Genomic DNA, 15,692 nt, shown 5'->3' on the forward strand with positions numbered 1-15,692 from the left:
AAATTATACAAGCATGAAGCTCCTAATGCACATAATGGCCCATTTCCCTCAATTTTAAAGAGGACTGGAATCTATTTATATAATGTAAGAGTAACTAAGCTTTTTCCAACACAGTCCTAAGTTCTATGGCAGTTAGGATTTATTCTATAAAAATAGCATATGCCATGTAAAAAACTCAAACCTTAAATCTTTTGCCATGCTGCCTAAATGCAGAATTGTAGCAAATTGTTTTCTTTGAGATGATGAAGACTTTCACCACACTAATACCAATGGAAATTCCCAGAACATGAAATGCGTTATCTGGTATTTTTACAATCCCATTTCATTCTAGGAACAGTAGAAAACAGCACCCAAAACCCTCTCTGAAGGCACAAGAGTCAAAGTGGACTACAGCAGTCAAAGCACACACATGTGGAATTAATAACCATCTTTCTCTACTTCCTGTTAAGGGCATCAATTTAACTTCACGGACAAGAACATCAGCTTTCATGACAGAGCATTTGACAACTCTGCTTGAGGAGTAAAGTTCTCTTTGGCTTCAGTGGGAGCAAGTCCGAGAGTCCAGCTGCGCATTACTGAAGGCTAAACCAACATACAGCAGTTAGACAACAGTCATTCTGGTATCAGCAAGACTACAGGCCCTACAAAGTTAGGAGAAATTTCTGCAGAAGCTTCCTTAAAATGTTCCAAAATTTGCTGAGAGAACTCTGAAATGGCTTCACTTAAAGTTAATTTTGTGCCAGAACAATCTGAAATGGCATGCTGAAGCATGCTTTACCTATCACTCGGGAATTATACAGTAACATCTGGCATGTCCTTTTAAACAAAATTAGTATGGGCTAATCATTTCACATGCCTCCTGCTACCAATGGACCAATAAGACCTGTTGCAGCTACAGTAAGCGCATTTCATCTGCCAGCCTCTGAAAAGCACATCCTTTAATTAACTGACTTAAGGTGGTCCCATGTTTCCTGAATTCTGGAAGAACATTATTTACATATGTAAAGTGGTCTCTTGCATTTAACACATACTTGGATCAGGACTCTGATACAAAATGCTCCTTACATGTTACACTAAAACGTACCAAGACCGAAAGCTTAGCAACAGCTCCTGATCACCAGTACCACACCCTGTCCTTTACAGACACAAACTAGTAAACCCTTTTCAAAGCCACGATTTACCAGTTTCTTTTGTTTCCAAAAGTAGCTGCACTACTGTTACAGCTAGCCCCAAAAGGCAGCTGGAATAAAAATGCAAACTGCAAGAAAAAGGTGAAGGGAAAGAAGGGAAAGAAAAAAGTCTCATAGTCTGATATGGAAGATTCAGATCTCTTGTTTTCTGGAGATAAAACATCACAGGTATGTGAATAGAGAACATTCCCAGTTCAATTCTTGACAGCTCTTTACCTTTGTGGAAGAGGTCTTCAGCCAATGCAGCAGTGATCCCATTGATCTCCTGCAAAGAATACACCAAATATTATTTACATATCTGATGTCCTCAACATAAAAAGGACATGGAACTGTTGGAACAAGTCCAGAGAAGGGCCATGAGGACAATCAGGGGACTGGAGCACCTCCCATATGGAGATAAACTGAGAAAGTTGGGGCTGTTCAGCCTGGAGAAGAGAAGGCTGCGTGGAGACTCAGAGCAGCCTTCCAGTATCTGAAGGGGGCCTATAGGGATGCTGGGGAGGGACTCTTCATTAGGGACTGTAGTGACAGGACAAGGGGTAACGGGTTCAAACTGAAACAGGGGAAGTTTAGATTGGATCTAAGGAGGAAATTCTTTCCTGTGAGGGTGGTGAGGCACTGGAATGGGTTGCCCAGGGAGGCTGTGAATGCTCCATCCCTGGCAGTGTTCAAGACCGGGCTGGACAAGGCCTTGGGTGAGATGGTTTAGTGTGAGGTGTCCCTGCCCATGGCAGGAGGGGTGGAACTGGGTGACCTTAAGGTCCTTTCCAACCCAAACTATTCTGTGATTCTATGATTTAGGGTTCTAATTTTTCAGCCCAACTTGAAAGAAAGCTGGTTTGAAGAAACTGTTACAACTGCAGCATTAAGACTAGCCTAACACATCAAGCAATCAACTTTTCCTTGGGATATCACGAATACACAGAAAACTTTAGATTAGCAGGTCTAGGGGGAAGAAGAGATATATAAGTAGCAATGAGTTTTCTGTACTTCAACTATTATGCCTGCTACAGAGTAATTTAAGAGTCCCTTTTCCCCATCCATCATCATCTCCACCCTCCTGCACCTACCCAGGAGCTCAGCCTCCATTCCAGGCACTGACAGCTCCAGAAGGAAAGAAAAATCTGAAAGCTCTCAAAGCTGGAATTTGTTCTTTCTAAATCTGAATGTTCACAAAGATCAGTACAAGCATTTCCCATCTGGGCATACATCCCTCCACAAAAAGCAAATGCTCTGTGGAAATGCAGAAATAGTTCTGAGCAATTCCAACAGTGTTCTCTCAAAGGCCCACAGAAAGAACAAAATAAAACTATTTGTTATGGCGAAGCTTTCCCTAGACACACGCATCTCATTTTAAGGTAGCTGCAAGGGATAAACAGATAATATGGATCATCACAAAATTAATATTTGATGAGTTTACTTTGCTCACAAATCCCTCATGATTCATTACAAGGGAATAAATCCACAGTACATCTGCAGCAGACGGTTCAGCACATTTGATGAAGCAAGCATTTTAAAGAGCACATTCTTAGTATAACTGAAACCCCACCCACTGAGGATGAACAAAGCCTCCACACCATAGCTTTGAGAACAACAAGCTAGAAGCTGCATTCCAACTGAAATTCAACAATTCTGACTCTAATTTGAATAAGCCAATTGCACTCCTCTGGCATGCACAGACTTAATTGAAAACTATATTCTGTACCCCTTTTGTCATCTGGGACAGAGCAGAATTTTTTTCTACATTTATAATTGAAACAGGATGATGACTTCAACTGTTCAGTCACTAGCAGGCAAAGAAAGCAATTCTAGTCCTCTGTCAGACCTACAAGAGACCTCTGTCACAGCTCTAACTACATACATGCATCACACCCAGAGATCCATTGTTTGCAGGTGTCTCTGAACAGCACTTTGTGGGTACTCCATTCTTTTCTTGCTAAAGCTTCTATCTGTAAGTTAACAAACCAAATCTTCTGAGATGACAAAGTACAAGACAGTGCAACAAAATAAGCATCCCCATATCAGTGGGGACATCCTATTAAATGTCAAAATAATAATAATAATAATGTTCTATATTACTGTTACATGAAAATGCTTCTCTTAGCTGCATCTGGCTTTTCCTTGTCACATGTAAAGGCTTCAAAGTGGTTTTAATGTATTTATGTTAGGAATTTCTACTGCATTTAATTCTATTAACCTGCAAAATAAAATTAATTCCTACTCGAAAGACTACAAGTAAGTATAGACAAAAAATACTGCAGCCTTCCTACATGTACCAGGGATTATAATAATTGCTCAAGCACAAACATGGGCTGCCTGGTATTAAAGATATTTTAGAAGATCAAAGTTCTACAGGAAGGTCATTTTCCAGTAGAAGTGCTGTGGTAAGTGTTTAGCTTTTCTGCTGAATAACCAACTTTTTTGGTAAATATTTAAAAGTAAAGTTCCAAGCAAAACGGGTTGAGTTTATACCTCAAGTCAGACTGCTCTAAAGCAATGAAATGCAGATTGAGCAATAACTTTGCCCTTAATACACAAGCACCACATGAAATCAGGGAAGCATTCATACCCAAATAACACTAGTTCTTTGGAAAAGGAAAAAATCATGAACATTACAGGAAGAGGAAGAATAATAGCCTAACTGAAAACCAAGAGAAGGACTAGGAAGAATTCTGCCTGCGTTAAAAAGCTTTGCTGAAGTTACAGCACTGAAACATTAATGAAACAGACCACTTAAGAGACAGCAGCCACAGAACAGAAAAATTATGCTACTTCCTGGTGATCAGGTAGTTTGTGCCATCTGTTAAAACTTCCAATCCGTTTTAGCAGGTTTGATTGTGACAAGCTAATGCTTCTCACTCAAATCTAAAGTGCAATAGCAACACTATGAAGTAAACCTTCTCCTGTTATTCAAGTCAAATGCTAAATTCTCACCAGGATAATTATGTTCACATAACTTAATTAAATCAGGTTTTTCTTTGTTGATAACGCTTCATTAACACACCCAATGGACCACCTGTGATTCATTCCTGAAGCCTTTATATGAAATTGTGAAGGGCCATCTCAGCACATCTCCCCAAGAGCAATTACTGTTCCTCCTTTCCACTGAGCTCCCCAGTGTATTTTCCTCCTTACAAAGTTCATTCTTCCCCTAACTACATGATGTCATACTGGAAAAAAAACCCTCCTAACTATACATGGGAGATAAATGAGCAAATTGCAGTCTGAACATGAAGGCAAGCCATTGCTTCTTTCTTCAAGCATCCTTTACTGTAACGTTCTGTCTGCTAGCTGGAGATGGTTCTCTAGAGGGCACTCCATCAGTACTCTTTTCACTGAAAAGCAACATTTTTCTTCATTTGGGCTACTGGAAACTGTTTTAATGTGAACCACAACTCTAACTATTAACCACTAAGTAGGGGGGTGTGGATCAATTATACAGTGCTTCTTCAGAGAGCCAGTGCTATGGACTTAAGCCTAACAACCAATTTAGCTTCCAACTATCCTGCCAGCATTTATTTTCTCCTCTTGAAGTCCCTATCCACACTACTCCTCAGCACAGTATCTGCTGCAATAAAGCTGTGTCAGAAATATTTAAATTTGCTCTATTACATTGCGCAAAATGGTGAAAATGACCAGTTTCAGCTATTTTGCAAAGATTCCACACAATTCTCTCCAAGTCCCAGAGCCAGACACAGACACTCAGGCTTCCATTCATATGCTAAAAACATAACTCACATATAAATCAAAGTGTAGGAAGTGTGACAAAACTTTTGGAGCAGTAACAGGGAACTTGACTAGCAGAGTTTGCAGGTAGACCTCTAATTCCTTTTGTCTTTTCTCCACCAGGCTTTTGGAATTTTTTCCAATAATCTTCTTAGGAGGTAACAGATTTTTATCTATTTTCTTTTCTGAAACAAGCTGAAAGACAAAGACCAGAGTTACAACCCAACTCACTACATGAACTTGTACAAAAGATGCAACAGAACACATTAAGAGCATGTTGCCTGATCCTGGTAAGATCCAAAAATAAAATTACTTTAGTAAATTCGGCTTTCCCTCATTTTCACCTGCTTCTTTATTAAATCAGTACTGGTTAGCAACTACCCCATCATACTAACAACAGTTTTACCATCCACCATACCCAGAAAAGAGGTTTTGCGCCAATCAAGCATTTGGTTACCAGATCAGCTGATCATAAACACTTCTCTTGGGAAGTTTAATGACTCTAGCCTGCACTCCACTCTGATAGAAGGTTCTGCCCAAGGTCACCCTTCCCCAGTTGTAGAGGGGAGTGTAACAGGCTGAAATAATATTGTTCATACAACAAAGGATTTAGTCTGCAGTTCAGATGGCATCTGGCAGATATTCTCATTCTTTATTTAGGAAAGAATTCTTCCCCTACAACAGAACCATATAAACTGTACAATACCAAGGGCACAGTATTAGTATTCTTACCTTTTCATGCAGGTCATGAAAGTCACTGTAACGATGTTTGACTGTCCACTGATGACTGCCAACACTGACCTGAATAATGTATACCTGAAAGGAAGAAATTTAAGTAAAGGGACAGCAAAGCAACTTGTCTTAAAGAGAAGCTCACTGTGAGGCATGCTGGTTATTGTAGCACTGTAAGGTGATTCTACATTCTGAAAGTATCTGAAGTATCGCAGTTAACTAAAATCTAATCCAAACACTAAGGTGACTTTGCTAATGTAAGATGATGCATTTCATTCACAAGACTGCCTCCTCCCGCCCCCCCCCCCCCCAATACAGATAGCAATGTAAAGCAACAGCTTTCATTTTTGCAGCCTGAAGGTTAATAACCAAGATCTCTAAGCTACTTCCTGTTTTGAAGATTCCTGCTACTTAAGTTGGTATTCAAAGCTATCCACAACAAGCCTGCAACAGCAGCATCCCTCCTTCAATTTACCAAGTTCCACAACAGGCAGAGGAACTTGGCAAGCATCCTGCTGTCACTTCACAGTTAAGCAGAAATCTGCTTCCCTTAACTTACCCTTGTGAAATAGCCAAATCCTTTGGGGGGCTGCATTATTTTATTCCTTTTAGGGTAAAACACACAAGACAGCTTTCTGAGAGTTACAGCTATGCCCAAAGAATCGTTACAATTATCTACAGTAACCCAACATGTCTTTACAAAAGCTAAGTATTTTTAGACATGCATATACCCAGCAATTCAAGATTTTCATTGTAGCTGACTTTCCAGATTGAACAGTACCAGTTCTGCAGGAAGCTCACAATGTACCTTTGGATATGCCAGAAGCAAGCTATCCCAAAGAAATTTAACAGAAAAAAAAAAGCAAGCTCAGCAAAACCAGTTCTACAAGTACTTGAACAAATTAGACTACTACCCCATCCAACTATATTCCTTGGGGAAAACACCTATTCGTAATCAAATCCTGAAAGCATCTGTAGCTGAGAACCACAGATCACACAGACCTGACTCACAGCTGCCATGAGAATGCTGCACATCCAGGTGCTAAACACACTTGAAGAAAAAAAGGCATCAACAGTCTCAATTTGTTACTGAAGAGGCCAGTTTTTACTGGCCTTTTACTCTGTTCTATTAGTACAGAGCAGCACACTACCAAACATTAAACAGAATACCACCTGCATTTTAAGATGTGAACTCTCCCATACCAATTGTATTTTTACAAGCATCTGACACTGGCTTCCTCAACAAAACTCAAGTCCTACTGAGAAGTGAACCGAGATGTCTGACTAGTGCACACAGCAAGTGACACGTCAGTGTTCAGATGAGCACTGGAAACACACATGAATGCCTACAGAATTACAGTCTCAATTAAGTAAGGCCTGTGTCTGCATTCCCATAATGCTGTGTTGGGAAACAGCAAATCAGGATTATTCACCAAGCCGGTGACAAACTAGAACAGGAATAACCTGAGCATTCAAAAGTAACCCTAAGGAAAGCAAGGAGATACTCAAAGAAACCAGAAGATTAAAGTCGGAACTGGAGTATTACTACATTTAGAAGCCATAATAAAAAGGCTTTGTTTTTAAAGCTGACTGTGCTAAATTATGGTAGATCAAGCAGTACAGCTAAATGAGTACAGACGGAGTATGCAACGCATAAAACCTCAGATTAGACATTGAAAACACAGTAAACTTCACAGCCCACAACTGACAGCTCACAAGAGGAGGAAGGAGTGCTCCTCCTCTCTGTGTACAATGAATTTATAATAAAGGTTTCATATCCTTTTGCTGAAATGGCAAGCACTGACCACTTCTAGAAACATAGCACTGAGCCAAATGGACACTTAACTATCTGTTAAAGTGAGTGTTTACATGCACTGACACAATTCCTCCAATTAAGTCTTTAAGAAGCCATAGCATTCCTCATGTAGAACACAGCCAGAGCTGGCAGCACATATTCATCACTCAAACAGCATCAGTATGCAGAATGACAGCAACTGATTTCACATCAATCCACAAGCTGCCATTATCTTAAAGAACAAATGCAAAGGCAATATGCTTACGTGCTCCAAAGCCTTGCTGTGATACAGAAATAAATAAAAAAGCTCCCTTAAGTTTCTAAAAAAGACATATCTAAATTCACCTTCAATTAATTTCAAATGCACTAATACGACAAGGCTGCCAGTTTAGGTCAAGCTTCTTCAAGGACTGCCTACCTGTCAAGCCAACTGCTAGAAGGCATAAGTAGATGGATGATGAAATTCTCTCACACTTCACTGTCTCCCAGACAAATATACCATGTGAAGCCTCCACCCATATTTGTGACATAAACTGCATTTCTATTAAGCTGATACAAAAGTATTTACATTCACAGCATTTCCTCCTCCCCATGTCTCCATCAAACTTTTCTGTGCAATAAATTTTGTACATCTTTCAATTAATGCATTGTTTGGGCTAAGTTCTACTTAGTAAAGTGTTTAGTGTAGCTGCAGTGATGTGTATTGTCAGTATTTTATACAAACTTGGCAGTCGTCACACCACCAAACAGCATGTTTTCATTTCCCTAGGATTTAAAGGGGAAATATTTACTATTTCTTTTTAAGATGCACACATTACAAAAACTTGTCCATTTCACTTTCTATGGACAGCTTGAATTTTACAGCATCCCTCATCCAACCTCACACGCTTCAGTACTGTAAAGAAAAAGACACTTAACAGATGACAGACATTGCTGCCCACAGGAAGCCTGGGACACAGGTGTGACTGCAGCCAGTACATCTCAAATTCCAGAGCACTGATGCAAGTACATCTCCTTCTCTCTGCTTCATCAAGTAGTCAGACGCTTTACACCCATTAAAGGAAGCCACAGTATTTTCTATATATATCAAAGCTAGTAATTACACTAAAAACAGCTGCAAAAGACAGGAAAAGCAGGAAGGCAATTCTAGGGCAAACAAATGCATAGTAGTAAACAAAGGAAGCACTGGCAGCCTCGAGGCCTTCTGCAACCAGCCAGTTTTCAGTCAGCATCCAGCTGACATGCAGGAGAAATACCTAGTAAAAGCGCTCATAGTTTTCTAGCCCAACAGAAAAAAGCATCAGTAAGTGCAGTATTTTTTCCTGCTGGATTTAGCCATACCTTACCTCTAGTAACTCCTCTAGTTACACACTAGTAACTCCAACAAGAATCACTTTTTTTAAAGCACCTTCAAAATGACACACAACTGTGGGTCTCCCTGATGTATTTTATAGGATTTAATCTCACAACTGCAAAATGGATGTCACTGAAATAAATCTCGATTCTATTGAGATTGAGCTCTCAAATACAGAGTACAGTGGGAAGTACACATGCCAAGAGGAAAAATTACTCAAAACCAAGGACCACTGCCACCTTGATTACATGTTTAACAGATAAACATGTAGCTTGCCACAGCTGTATTTCCTTTCTCACATCCACCAGATTTGCCTGACTTTTACATCATCTAATTTCTTCACTTCTGCCCTAGTACAGGTCTTTATCACGTACTTAAGTGTCACTAATCTAATTTTGAAACACCAATGCTAATTTTTGTAGAACATTTCACCTTGTGAATAATTTTATACAACTTCTGCTTTCACATAAAGATTTATTGCTACATTTCTAATGGCTTGGGTCTATTTCATACAGACTGGCTGCAGGCTTGAAGTCCTGCCAAGAGCTTGAGGAGGCTTACACACAGGTAAGCTTAATGCCACAACTCCTTCAAAAATGCAGCAAGAGAATCAACGTAGGACCAAATACTGACAAATGTTGCCTTTCAAACACCCTACTTTTAAAGCTCCCAAGGAAAAATGGCATTAAAATAACATGGCATCTTCAGAACTTCATTTAAAAAAAAAAAAGAAATCTGGCTTTGAAAAAATAAGCTTCCTTGGGTTTAGCTTCAGCAGCTTAATATGCTATTCCCAAATATCAGCTGATCTGCTGAACACTACCTGGAGCACAGTTATACACCTGAACTTACAGCTCAATCTAGCACATTAATGGTAGCGGCCACATAAAGGTTGGCTGAACCACACCACTAGTTTGCAGGCTGAAGCAGCACAGTAGCTACCATTTCACCTCTTGTGTCCATAACCACCTGTGGCTTAAGGGGGCACATAACATTTTAATGTTCTCAACTAAATTCACTTGAATTTCTCATTTACTGGTATCGCAAAACTCTCAACACCAACATGACCACTGCCCAGTCTTGGTTCACACCTGAAATTAAAGATTCCAGCCACCATGCTCATTACATTCTTGTCCATAAACACAGCTACTCACCACCCGACAGTGATTCCCACACAGTGATGTTTCAAGGGTCATTAACTGGAAAGGCATTAAACCCTTCATGTACTACAGCTGTGCACATGCTCTGTCCTGCAAAAAACTTAGAAATCACTCCCCTGTTGCTCTGTTTTCTGTGAGCACCTTTCCAGAGTCAGGAACCTGAAGTATTACTTGTAACTATTACGCAGCTATACAAATACTGCCCTTCTAAACCACCACTCCCTTTTCTTTTAGTTTCCTACAACAGAAAGAAACCTGGTGTCATTACACGCGTTCTATATAATCATTCAAATCACACTAAAGGAGAAGAAAACATTTTTAGTTATATAACTAAAGGGTGGTGTGCTCAAGATGTTTTCTGGCTGCAGTTATACTGAGGTTTGTTTGATGATGAGCTTCTTCCTGAAAAACAGACCAATTAACTCTTGGTAGAATGCAACCAGTTGAAAAACAAGTTATACATCAAACATTTAATTCCTTCCCCAAAACAAACACACTGCTGACAATCTTTCCTCTTTCCACAGGGTATGAGAAAAAGCTATCTGTCCCAAATAATCTGATTTCCTCTGAAAATAACATTAGCTTTTCAAGAAGAATTTTTACTGTATTTTCACCTGAAGAAAAAATTTCCTACTATATTTGGTCCAGCTTTAAAAGCCGTGTTTACTCCATGACAATTCTGTCATAATCAGATGCACACACACATTTAGACACGCATATGTAGTATTTATGAGCAAGACCACGACATCCGCAAACCCGTGCAGCACACGGGTCCCTGCACAGGGGCAGAAACCACTCACAAACTTCTGCCGAATTATTCTCGCTCCGGCTTTACCGCGGGCACAAAGCCGGGACCCGCTGCCTGCCTTCCCCGGCGCAGGGTTGGAGACGGCGGCACCAAGCAGGCAGCACCAAGCCCGGCCTCGCCCGCTCCCCCGGTACCTCGCCGGCTGCCTGAGGCGGCGGCGACGACGCGGGTCCGCTCCCGCACACCGCACCGCTCGCCGCCACCCACATCCCCTCCCCGGCACGTCCCTCACGGCCTCGCCACTCGCCCCCGCGAGGACCCCCTCCAGCCCCGCACCGTGTAGGTCTCCACCAGCTCAGAACCCAGGACTCGGGCCTCCCGCGGGGGCTCCTCGCCGTCCTCGCCCCCTGCCGCCGCTTCCATGACGCCGCGAGAGCCGCAGTGGGCCGGCCTGGGCCGCGCTCACGCCATCACCGCGCCCCGCCGCCGCCGCCCGCACTGCCGCCCAGCTCGGGCCGCGGTCCTTCAGCCGCCATCTTGGTTTCACCACCCCCTCAGGGCGCGGCTCGCCCCGCCCTCTCCCTCTTTATTGGCAGAAACAAGAGGCGGGAGGGGCGGGGCTCGTCGTTGGGGGCGGGGTTTGTTGCTGGGGGCGGGGCTTGTCGCCTGGAGAGGCGGGGCTTCGGGTGCCGGGGCGGGGGTGTTCTCGCGTAACGTCACGCGCGTCGGTGCTGCCCCCTGCGGCATGGCGTCCGGCGGCGTGCGGGACGGGGCGGGTACGGGCAGTGATGTGATGGGCAGTGCAGTGATGTGTTGTACAGTGCAGTGCTGTGATGTGTTGTACAGTGCAGTGCAGTGCTGTGTTGTACAGTGCACTGCAGTGCTGTGTTGTACAGTGCAGTGCAGTGCTGTGTTGTGCTGTGCAGTGTTGTACAGTGCAGTGCTGTGTTGTACAGTGCAGTGCTGTGCTGTGTTGTACAGTGCAGTGCTGTGCTGTGTTGTACAGTGCAGTGCAGTGCTGTGTTGTGCTGTGCAGTGTTGTACAGTGTAGTGCAGTGCTGTGTTGTACAGCGCTGTGCAGTACTGTGCTGTGTTGTACAGTGCAGTACTGTGCTGTGTTGTACAGTGCACTGCAGTGCTGTGTTGTACAGTGCAGTGCAGTGCTGTGTTGTACAGTGCTGTGCAGTACTGTGCTGTGTTCTACAGTGCAGTGCTGTGCAGTGTTGTACAGTGCAGTGCTGTGCAGTGCAGCGCTGTGTTGTACAGCGCTGTGCAGTACTGTGCTGTGTTGTACAGTGCAGTGCTGTACAGTGCTGTGCAGTACTGTACTCTGTTGTACAGTGCTGTGCCGTGCAGTGCTGTGCAGTACTGTCCTCTGTTGTACAGTGCTGTGCCGTGCAGTGCTGTGCAGTACTGTCCTCTGTTGTACAGTGCTGTGCCGTGCAGTGCTGCACCGGGCTGCACACTGCAGTACAGGCAGTCACAGGCATTCAGGTTCAGGCCTTCAGGCATTGCTGTTACCTTGCTGAACACACCTGTGGGGATCTGACGTCCGTCTTGCCACTTTGCTCCCCAGAACTGTGTCTTCTGTGCGGGTCCCTCGACCTTACTTTGTTTTATGGCAAAACCGGCCGTCAGAAGGATTTGGATTGTCTCCTTCCCCTTCTCAAAATCTGCAGCTGCTGTACGGCCCCACATGATGGTGTCGTGAATGGTTGAACTAATGGGGGCAAAGCCAGTCCCTCTCTGCCTGGTGCCTCTTCAAAAACAGGGCTGAGGAGCTGGGGTTGGGGTGGCCCAGCTCATAGCTGAGGAAAGGGCCCTGCCCTGCTGGAGGGTCTGTGGGGCCATGGCTGGTCCCTGCCGCAGCGATGGGCCCCAGCCCCAACTGGCACCCCAAATGGTGCAAGGCTGCAGCAGCTGCCTCCTCACAGGGTGGCAGCAAGGGTGGTTGGTTGATGCTGGAGTCAAGAGCCCCTTCAAACATGGAAGGAGACAAAAGTGGCTCCTTTCACCCCTGTCTCTCAAGGGCATTTTAGGTGGGAGAGAAGTGTTCAAGGCCAGGTTGGACAGGGCTTGGACCAAGCTGGTCTACTGGAAGGTGTCCTTGCCCGTGGCAGGGGGTTGGAACTGTGTGAGCTTAAGAGTGAACCCCGGGTGTTTTGGGGGGTGACTTCACTGACATTATGAACTTCGCTTATCTCAGTGCACTCTGTTTCAAATCTGTGCACCCTGAAGGGATCCTGCCCAGAACTTGTGGAGGATCTTAAAGGATGCTAAGCACATCCTCTTCAGCCTTCTCAGTGTGAAGCCAAGCTGCCCTGAGGGGCAGTCACAGGAGGTTTGGGTGAAAAAGCACCCTCCCACAAAGCAGAGGTGATCACACTCTGTCCTTCCTTTGGGCATGCAATTAGCTCCAGTGTAGTGTCATTAATAATAACAGTAAATGAAGTGCCAAACGCCTTGGGTGCGTGTGTGGCTTTCAAAGGCATTGGACGGAAAGTATTTCCTGGGGAGACAGGAGCTGTGGTGCAGAGGCAGTAATGCTACAGCAGGAAATGCTGGCAGCTGCAGCGGGGACCAGGAGGCAGATAAATAAACACACCTCTGCAAATGGAGCTGGAAAAGAGCACTCGGGTTTTATTTTGACTGCAAACCACCTTCCTTTGGCCAGGACTCAGCCGGAGGACGATGTGTGTGAGGAGAAAACACGCATGGTAAAGGCAGCCCAAGAGGGATTTCCAAGCACTGTTCCAGCATCAGCCGCTGAGCTCAGCCTCCTGACGAGGTAATAAGTGCTTTCAGAGAGCAACTTCAATTAAGCTCCCTCTGAATGGCCCATCTCCTTAATTAAAGAACAATCTGCAGCACTCTTGGTCCCTACTCTTCGCAAAGCAGTCGATGCCGGCAGGCACCGGGGTGGCTCGTGGTGTGACAGCCCTGCCCTGGCTCCCAGGGAAGCTGCATCAACAGGAGCAATGCAGCTGGGGAAATGAGCAAATGGACTCATTCAACGGAAGTCCTCCAAGGAGGATTTAGGTAGCAGTAAATCGCAGGGCTTCACTGCCAGTGGGTCTGGCCCTGCTTGCAGCCAGGTTCCCTGCACAGGGAAGGGGGAGCTGGAGCACTTTGCTGCTGTTTGGAGCCGTAACAGACTGCCCAAGGAGAGCCCTGCAAAAAAAACCCCTGACCTCGAATAAAGTTGCAACTTAGTTGTGCTTCTGCATTTTGTTTCCTTATATTTGACCTCAAGGATGCCGCTTCTTGTTTTGCAATGGGTTACAGCTGCTTGGAAAGGAAAACCTGAACTGAGGTTTTGGGGAAAAAGCGCAGGAAACCCTTCCTTCCGCTTGTCTTGGTACCTTGGATTGACTGACAGGTCCACAGCATGATGGGGTGCAGCTGAAGCCTGAGCTAATGTGCCATACCTACCTGCAGTGACAGTCAGTGTGCTGCCGAGCCGGCCACACACCCGTATTAAGGGCACTGGTGCTGGCAGCCCTCCTTAGGCTATAGACAGCCATGCTCCAGCTCTGCTGTGGGTCTGGTGCAGGGAGGAGAGAAGCAACAGCAGGGATGGTTTCCCCAGGACACCCCATACCCACCACAGCAGCCGCAGCCTTCCCCTATGTCTGCACAAGAGGCTCTGGGGTTCTCTACAAAACTCCAATTTCCAATTCTTTTGTAAGCAAACCGCTTCAGAGAGCCAGGGGATGCTGGAAGCTTTGGCCCCAAGCAGCAAGCAGGGATGCAGGGGCTGGCATGATGCCCCTCACATGCACCATGCCAGATGGATTTCATCCTTCCCCTCTAGGCATACCTGTGTTTTGCAAGTGTCTCTTTGCACTGGGTGTGTTCAGAAGTGCCCATTTCCCGTGTCCGTGTGCATGGTGGCAGTGGCCCAGATTTCCCATCTCTAAGCCAACAAAAGCCTTTCTTCCACATCCCGACTTGGATTTCCTGGAGCATGGCTGCACTCCTTTGAAGGCAATGTTAGAGGTCCTGATCCCACCATGCATCACCCTAGATATATTCTGGTGCATCCCAGGGGCTGTTTTCAGGGGGATGACTCAGAGCTGTTGCCACCCAGGATGGAAGGACAGGACCAGGCACCATTCCTCACCCTCTGCCTGGAGCCAGCACCTGCCACAGGGGATCCCAAGGTGGGGGGAAGCAGCCTTGGGGTTGGGTTTGCTTCGGGGCAGCACTTCACTGAGAAGACCTCCATGGGGGTGCTCAAGAGGGTTTGGGTAATGGCTCAGTACTGGGAGACAGCAGGTTCCCCATCCCAGCCTGTTCCCTCACTTAAGGGCAGGCTCTGATGCCCTTAACAAAATAACAGCTTCTGTTTGCAGCTTTCTGATGTTCAAGGCAACCAAAGTACTAATATACTCCAATTCTGAAGACTAACGTGCTTCCGAAAGTAATTCCTTTAGGGAACATTTACCAGCATCATGATGAGAAGAGGCAGAGCCCTGCTGAAGCCTGGGTAAATCAGTGGGCACCCACAGGCTCTATAGCGAATTATTCTTCCAGGATGGCAAAACCTGGGGGGCTGCGGTGTGGGGACATGGTTCTGTGCTCACCTGCACCCTCACTCCATGCTGATGCCACCCGGGTCACTGGTTAGCAGCACTTTGGCTAGGTGTTACATAGGGACAGCAGGCTTTTCATGCAACACGAGTTCTAGTAAAGGGTGAAGGGATTTTTAGAGGAGAGGAAACCTGACAGCTGCATTCATAGGATTTTCTGGTTTGCTAAAGAAGATGGGACTTTGTCACCGTGAGACGCCAGAGCCATCCGGAGCTCCTTTGGACACAAGAGGGAGTGCTGAATCACCTAAAGAGCGGTTTTGCTTTGGTTGCTGTGGATTAAAAGGGTTTTCCCTGTACTGAGAGAGCACTGCTCGTTGTTTGAAGGCCTTTGGTATGTTTTGCTCTCCACAATGGTGGCATAAATTCACGCTAAATCCGTGAACGTGGATTCT

The 15,692-nt window shown here is 45.0% G+C and overlaps 1 protein-coding gene across 5 annotated transcripts in view; it reads right to left on the minus strand.

Moving 5' to 3' along the window:
- Positions 1–11,187, minus strand: part of NISCH (nischarin) — a 30,171-nt gene extending 18,984 nt beyond the window's left edge. For all 5 annotated transcript variants that reach the window (XM_061458379.1, XM_061458378.1, XM_061458380.1 and 2 more), the window contains exons 1-4: positions 11,042–11,187; positions 5,649–5,732; positions 4,929–5,111; positions 1,407–1,455 (exon numbers count right to left, since the gene is read on the minus strand). In XM_061458379.1, the coding sequence (XP_061314363.1) occupies positions 1,407–1,455; positions 4,929–5,111; positions 5,649–5,732; positions 11,042–11,128 (403 nt within the window). In that variant the 5' untranslated portion in view covers positions 11,129–11,187. The remainder of the gene's footprint in view (positions 1–1,406; positions 1,456–4,928; positions 5,112–5,648; positions 5,733–11,041) is intronic.
- Between the last annotated feature and the right edge of the window lie 4,505 nt (positions 11,188–15,692).

The sequence above is a fragment of the Pezoporus flaviventris genome, unplaced genomic scaffold (genome assembly GCF_033815535.1).
Source record: "Pezoporus flaviventris isolate CSIRO_AGI_PZ_B2104156 unplaced genomic scaffold, CSIRO_AGI_Pfla_v1 ptg000026l, whole genome shotgun sequence".
Taxonomy (NCBI): domain Eukaryota; kingdom Metazoa; phylum Chordata; class Aves; order Psittaciformes; family Psittacidae; genus Pezoporus; species Pezoporus flaviventris.